At 38.1% G+C, this 8,130-nt stretch overlaps 1 protein-coding gene across 3 annotated transcripts in view; it reads right to left on the bottom strand.

Annotated features, from left to right (window-relative positions):
- Positions 1-755: 755 nt before the first annotated feature.
- Positions 756-8,130, bottom strand: part of LOC107724344 (tRNA dimethylallyltransferase, mitochondrial-like) — a 43,566-nt gene continuing 36,191 nt past the window's right edge. Inside the window, exon 11 of one of the 3 annotated variants that reach the window (XM_016533236.1) lies at positions 756-1,107. In XM_016533236.1, the coding sequence (XP_016388722.1) occupies positions 987-1,107 (121 nt within the window). In that variant the 3' untranslated portion in view covers positions 756-986. The remainder of the gene's footprint in view (positions 1,108-8,130) is intronic. The other 2 variants (XM_016533235.1, XM_016533234.1) reach the window with 2 other exon arrangements.

Genomic DNA, 8,130 nt, shown 5'->3' with positions numbered 1-8,130 from the left:
AAGTATATATAAAGTAAAATACTTATAATAATATAATATTATAAGTTATTATAATATATAATAATAAAATATTTTTATGAAAACAGTGTTTAATTTGATGTACGCATAATTTTTTAGCATTAAAAAAATTACAAACATTTTTAGTTGCATTGCTGATAAGCCTCGTTTCACACACACACATATATACAGTACATACACACTTTTTTTTTTTAAATCATGAATTGTCATATTCACAACTTACATTCATTATTTATGGAAAAAAGCAGTCTATAAAAACCAGTCTGCCGGTTCTTAAAAAAAATCTCCTTTTGAATTCTATGAAAAGTAAGTTACTTGAAAATGTTCAGTTTTGGGTGAAACGTTCCTTTAATTCCTGTGCAACTGTGACTGTTCAGATCTCATTCTAGTGTTAAAGCACGAACTCGTGCTGCAAACATAAAAGACGAGGCTCTCCCCGAGGTAACGCTGCAAAACTTTGAGAAGTCTACAACAAAGACAGTCTCTCTCAGGGCCAACACAAAACATTCACATAACCTTAACTTCAGAAATCTATTTAAGAGTAATGGAAAGATCATTCAGATCAAAACCTTAAGAGCTCTGCATGCTAATTTCCTGCACTAATGTGCAATAAAGACCATTATAACACCCTTACATGTAAGCCCAGAAATAAGAATACATTTCCAGACAGGGTAAAGTCTTTAATATCACATTAAGTTCTTTGTTACTTATATTAGAAGTTCACAGACACATACATGCATGCTTTGAGAGCTTGAGTTTCATAAGTTACATAACATGGAACATAAGGCGAGACGGTGTGCTTATGGAAGTCATCTTTATGAGTTGAGGGGTTATAGGCTTCGTTCCAGCACTGAAAGAGTTAACCGTGCCGCAAACGGCTGAAGGCCCCTCCCACCCGGGCTTATTTACATTACATTTGGCGGGAAATCCTCCTCTCTGCGCTCTGTCTTTGTGCCAAAGCCCCTCCCTCATGGCGGGAAAGCGAGCGCGCTAAACTGCAGCAGACCGGCTCTGGCCACGCCCATCGCCGTCTCCCGCGCCAACGGCCCCGCTGTACCCAGGCAACCAGTGAAAACATTCAGCCTTGATCTAGAAAACACACAGGCACCAACATACACGGCTTGAGGAAGGAGATAGTGTTGAACAAACACACCCATATAAAGACTCGTACAGTAGACAGTAATGCCACACATATTAGAAACTCGCACACAGCGCTGTAGGGGTTAAAGGGAAATGTTCAAGGTCCACATTGTTCTGTCCCTGGTTTTGGCGCGAAACAGGGTGAAAAATAAAAGGTTATTTTAAAAGAGAGGAGGAGAATAAGACGGGGCACAAAAGAGACTGCAGAGCTGTTATTTAAGACGGACGCCACACACACACACACACAAGTGCCTTTTACTGCATATTGACCCACATATTGACAAAACTAAACATAGCCGGTGAGGAAAAACTGTTCAGGTAAACAAAGACAGAACAAACTGTGATATCTTCAATCTCAAGGCTGTGAAAAACTGTTTTTCTCTCAACTATTTCTGCAATACACCGTGTATCCGCACAGCTGAGAGCTTTTTGGCGGGATTTTTGCCGGATTGAGTCTGTGCGCGCGCGCAGTCTTTCATAAACGAGTCATTCCAGTTATGCTAGCAGTGCCGTTTGAGCTGTGTAACTTATTACAAATGTGGATGTGTTGTAATTTAAGGAAGTGCTTCTATAAAATGGTACTTTCAGAAATATGATCTACTCAAGCTCAGTTTTTAAATATATCCCATTTACACAACAGCATGAAACGGAGTTGATTGGTGGAGATTCTCTGCAGAATAACTGCTGTTAAACATGATGGTTTAAAAAAAAAAATAGGTTAATAATGCTGGCTGACGGGTTTCAACTTTTGAATATATCACCGGCTACAACCTTGTAGTCAGTCTGTGTTTAAAGGTTTATAAATCATTGCTCAAATCAATTCACCTACTGAAAAAAAGGAATTGTTACTTCCATTCAAAATTACATAAAGTTAAATATATTAAAGTGTTTTAATATTTAAATAATGAGAACATCGTACATATAAAATACTTAAATATAATATAAAATATTTATAATAACAACTCCACTAGTTATGCAAAATATAGGCTGTAGGCTAAGTAATGTATTTTACTATACATACTTAACTTTTACACATACTGAAATTATATATCATTTTTATAAATGTGTAAATGTTTCAATTGTAATTAATATTATATTTTTATATGTATGCTTTTACATATAATTTTTAAAATTAATATTTAAACCTTTAATGATATAGAATATATCACTGATTACAACCTTGCAGCTCACAGTCAGCTTGTGTTTAAAGTTTTATAAATTATCATTAAAATTAATTCACCTATTGAAAAAAGATTGGAATTTTTACTTGGCTTTTGTTAACAGGATTTGATGAAAGGCAAACATAGAAAGTGATATTGAGAACACAGGAATTACATTTAAAAGAAAGAAATACACCCTGGTGTTATCTGTTAAAGGGATTGTTCACCCAAAATGAAATTTCTGTCATTATTTAACGTCCATCCACACCAAGGATGATAAATATGATGCATAAGGTCTATATCTTTAGTGTTGGAGATACAAGTCCGCAGCCATCTTTAGAATCACTGTTGAGGAGTAATAAGCTGGTGAAGTAGATTTACATATTGTAGAGTTAACGGAAAATTATCTTAAACATTGTAATGTTCGAAGCGAATGTCATAACTGTCAGAGTAGACCGGGAAGATTTTAAAACGAGTGGTTCATAAATTCACACAACCGTACCATCACGCTGTGGAAATAAAAACGGAAGACAGAAGACAATGAGCGCAATGCTGAAAAGGGGCAGAGCTACATCATGTCTATAGTTTTAAAAATTATTCTAAATTTAAAGGAATTGTAAAGTCCACACCACTATAATGATAACAAAGGAAATTATTTCATTGTAATCACTTTCTATATGAAACTATGATCCACACTCGCAAAAAGTCTTCTTTTTACTCGCTTGTGATCACTTTTTTTAGGCTTATGAACAATAAAAACATTGATAGCCTATCAGAATTCATCCTGCTTCAAAGAACTTGAGCATCTGAAGCATCATACATATAATATTCAGCGTGCGCATATTATAAACAGTACATTATTATGTGTTGGTTTGGAAACTAATAGTTATATTCATAAATATCATTCTTGATGTGAACCAGGCTTTATTCTAATGTTATTACAAACCTTTTCAGCAGAACACAAATGACGCTTTGAAGAATGAAAGTGTGAAGAATAAAAGTGGATGGTGACTAAAAACAAAAACACTACAAACGTATTATAAAAGTCATCCATATGACATTCTTGATTTGATTCTTGATCACGAGTCTCCTGGTGACATGATATTCAGAACAGACTAATTTTAACTGTTGTTGACAGAAAATCCTCTTTGACAGTCATTCTCACCATTTACTTATGCTATATGGAAAATAAAACCTCGGAAATTTCTCTTTTTGTGTTTCACAGAAAAAAAAAAGAAAAAGTATAACTGGTGTGGACCAGTTTTTTTATTAACTGCATAACACCTGTGAGACATGGAAACAAGCATTCAAACCAAAGTGCTACAATTAAACCACTGAGATGAGAGAAAACTCATATACTTTTCATTTAGTAGGCTATAAAAAATACATATACGATTGGGAACTGCAAACAAACTGCGTAGTAGGAATGACTTAACAGTGTTGTGGTATGAAGTGAATGTGACTGGGCATAGAGGAGTGCTGCCATTCCTTCAGCTCTCTTTCCCACACTTTCTAGCCGCAGGGCCAACAATCACAACCAGACAAACCGCCACACCTGCCTTACCTCATCTAGTCCACATTCAACACACACACACACACTTCAGCTCTGTCCTATTAAATGTTTATACACTCTATAAAGTTCCAAAAGGGGTTTTTGCAGTGATGCCAAAGAAGAACCATTTTTGTCTCCTCAAAGAGCCACTCAGTCGACAGTTCTTAAAAGAACACTTTTTTTTCTTAGTATGAAGATTTCAATAATCTATAAAGAACCTTTTGCAGAATGGAAAGTTCCACTGATGTTAAAGGTTCTTCATGGAACTGTAAATTCCAATAAAGAACCTTTATTTTTATAGATGATGCTATTGACCAAATGTGACCCTGGACCACAAAACCAGTCATAAAGGTCACTTTTTTGAAATTGAGATTTATACATCATCTGAATAAATAAGCTTTCCATTGATGTATGGTTTGTTAGGATAGGAGAATATTTGGCCGAGATACAACTACTTGAAAATCTGGAATCTGAGGGTGCAAAAAAAAATCTCATTTAAAGTTGTCCAAGTTCTTAACAATGCATATTACTAATCAAAAATTAAGTTTTGATATATTTACAGTAGGAAATGTACAAAATATCTCCATGGAATAAGATCTTTACTTAATATCCTAATGATTTTTGGCATAAAAGAAAAATTGATCATTTTGACCCATACAATGTATTTTTGGCTATAGCTACAAATATACCCGCGCTACTTATGACTGGTTTTGTGCTCCAGGGTCACAAATGTCTCATACTGATAATAAAATGCATGGTTAATTTAAAAGCCTGAATAGGAGGACACTGTGTAACCCTAAATCTGAGGAATAAAAATAGTGATGCTCACCTCAGCACTACATTACAAAAAAGACAAGACCAGAATACAAAGCACAGGGCATATTCCGGTTATGATATCCTAAGTGTTTATGATGCAAATTATTTTTAATACTTGCAGAAAGGCCGAGTAATACTCCGGGGAATTGGGGGAAAACCAGCTCTCTGTGAGTCACTGTGGATCTTCCAGCTGAGCGCCTCTCATCCTGTCTCTGGGAAAGGGTTCAGTGGGCCACTGAGAAAACAGGAAGTTTTGGAAGAGAGGAGCTGCGCTGCTCAAGGAGGGGGGGAAAAAAAGTGCAGGAAAAAACCCAATGCCCTCGGATTACATAACACGGCAGGAAATCTGCAGAACTGTAACAGTCTATGCCAAAGTCACACGAAACCCAGCATCTGGATGCACACGCATGCTCTTACACGACATTAATATGCAAATCGGCTTCCAAAAACAGTTTGGGTTCATACTGTTCCCCACCGAGACATTTTTTAAGTGTGCAAACACAAGGTAATTAAGCTCACTCAGAAACGCGTACACTTAGTAAATGCGTCTAAACTGCACTCTTTGCCCTTAATTTCCTCCTAATAGCGGCAGCATTCACACAAGGACAGACACGCACACATAACACCACAGCTATAACGATAAAGGCACAGAGAAGCAATAACGTTGGAATCCCTTTCAGAACAAATTTTTTTTCAGCTGATACAAACATTGACAGCCAATCAGAATCGGATCCTGCTATCACGAGCTCGAGAATTTGAAGCAGCAGACGAGCATGCGCTTACAGACGATATCGTATATATATATATATTAAAATGCCAAAAAAAAAAGCTATTTTATGTTTTAACCTATGGATGGTCACTGCATAACACTTTTCTTGTCTTGGTGGGCCAAAATAAGCTACAATGTAGATCAAGCTATGTCAAAAGTCTAGCTGCATGCAACTTTACCATTTATCTCTCCTCATCTCATCTCAGCAGATTATCTCAAACGTTTACAGGGTGAGTTCATTCCTGGGAAGTCAGTTAACTGTTGTTACTTTATGGTTGTAATGAGGTACATGCAAATCTGAGGCCTCCTGACCAGGGAAACGCCTAGGGGAGTTTCACCAGGTTCAACGAACCACACACTGTGGCCATAGAAACAAGACTGTAACGGTTTATGCTGAGGAAGTGCTGACGGAGGGAAAACCCACCCCAGACAAGAGACAGAGAGGAGGAGACAGAGAAAAACCACTAGGTGTTTAGAAGGGAACATGCTGCTCCAAAACAATGGCCAAGAGGGTTCCCTGCGGTGCTGCTGGTAAAGGCTGTTATTGCGAACTGACGTTCTCTTATCGAACAGACCACGTTAGGCCACACCAGTGTGTCCAATCCACTGTTATTGAGACATTACCAGGCGAGGTCCTTCCCTCACCACAGGAACGAGCTACAAGCTTCATAAATATGAGTCTTTCTGCTTATTTTGCATGGCATTCACACTGAGAGATGTGTGGAATTCAAGTTCAGATAACAATACCCTGAGGCTTTCTGATGAAGATACTACGGGTTGGAAAAACAGGATCCATAAAGCGTTTAGGGAATTGTAGAGCGAGAGCGTTACAGACGTAAATGCATTGTTAAGTGGCAGGACACCTATGGATCGAGGTCAAATGGGGGCACAAAGTAGCAGACAGGCCGGCAGCCAACTCAAACAAGGAAATGGGTCGTCCCAACCACCCTGCCAGCATCTGACCACCACATATGCACAAAGAGGAACTGAACAATGGTTTAAATGTACGCTTAATTGAGTTAAGTTACACAGTCCAGACAATACTGATGGGTTTCCCTCATTTCCGTCCAAACTGAACTCCAGACTCATTCGGCTGAGAAGCAACAACGCGATAAACATTCAAACCAGACTAAATAGCCATCAGGAATCCAGCTGAGAAAAATGTGAAGAAATGCCACAAATTACAACCTTGAGAGCATGAATGTGAAAAGATAGCGAACCCGGCCTTCACTAAAGTGTGGCATTAGTCCTGTGTGTTTGGGTTAGGGCTGAATCTGAGAGATTTCTCCTAGTTCTCTAATGAAGATAACATGATGTCTTCTGCCAGGAAATAATGTGTTTTCCAGTTGACAGCACAGTTACGGTGTTAAAAACAAGTGCTAGTGCTGAAGTCATGGATATTTTGAATGTCAACACGGTCCCGTATTACGGGCTCTCAATTAAGTTTATGGTGAAAACGAGTGATTACAAACTGCAATGTTTGCCGCAACTTTACTGCTACCCTTACTCTAACTTCTGGTAAATATTATTCAAACTTTCACACTATTCTGGGTAAAAACAAGGACCGATCCACTCTTCAGGATTCATTATGAGGGCTTATAGTCTTGAGGGCTTGTAGTTCACTATTAAACATTGCAGTTACATCTAGTCAGTTAACAGGAATTCAGTAGAAGATACAAACTTTTTTTCACAAATGCTCAGACGTCTGTAGTAGTTGTGTTGGTTGCCAGTTAAGTTACTATCAGCGTCTGTGCCTGACTGGCTGTGGCGTGTATATTAGCTGCATTTGTCAGGCTAGCTCCAGATGGTCTGGTGTTTTGTCTAAGGGGATTAGGATTATTTTGTAGACTCGCAAGAAGAGTTTAAGAGCGATCATACTGCCTCTGACTAAGCAGATCTAATCCAAACTACTCAGACAAAGAGGAAGATATATAGAACTGAACCACAATTGAACTATCGGTAATCCCTCGCTTCCAAATTAATACCCACAATATTCATTTTAAAATCTTTTATATATCCCTCCATGGCATATTTAAGTCTGGTGGTCCTTCTGTGTCCAGAATTTATCAAAAAGATATAGGGACAAGGTTTTCACATAGACAGCTGTCATTGTAAGACAGTTAGCAACTCCGTTTGTTTGTCCGAGTTCGCAAAAGTAACTAAGGGGGGGTGGGACTTACCGATAGGTGAATTCAGGCAAAACTACAAAACTGCTCTGCTCCCTACATAGACAGCAGCCTTCAAAAGCCCAAAGTATACTTGGGTTTTTACTAGGGGTATAACGGTACACGTATTCATACCAAAATATTTCGGTTCGGTATGATGTGTACCAAATAAATACAGTGAGTAAATACTGCTGAGTGGAACTTTACTGGAAACTTACGGTTTTATATATTGTTACTTTTGATAAGAAACTAAAGTCTCATCTTTCAAATTATGTCAATTTGTTTCAGGAAATTCAAACAATAAATGCAGTTTTGGCGCTCTTTGAGGCTGTTTACACCTGGTCACTTCATGCGTTTTGTCTGATCGGATAGCTATCCAATCGTGAAAAGGCCAGGTGTAAATGCCCTCCGAAACGCATTCGAGACGGATATAAATCCGATCGCTCAAACCACTTCAGGAGGTGGTCTGGGCCGCATTCCAGACGAAACTGGACAAGTGTAAATGCATCT

This window comes from Sinocyclocheilus rhinocerous, unplaced genomic scaffold (genome assembly GCF_001515625.1).
Source record: "Sinocyclocheilus rhinocerous isolate Xijiao unplaced genomic scaffold, SAMN03320098_v1.1 scaffold574, whole genome shotgun sequence".
Classification (NCBI taxonomy): Eukaryota; Metazoa; Chordata; class Actinopteri; order Cypriniformes; family Cyprinidae; genus Sinocyclocheilus; species Sinocyclocheilus rhinocerous.
This window is presented reverse-complemented; position numbering and strand designations above follow the sequence as displayed.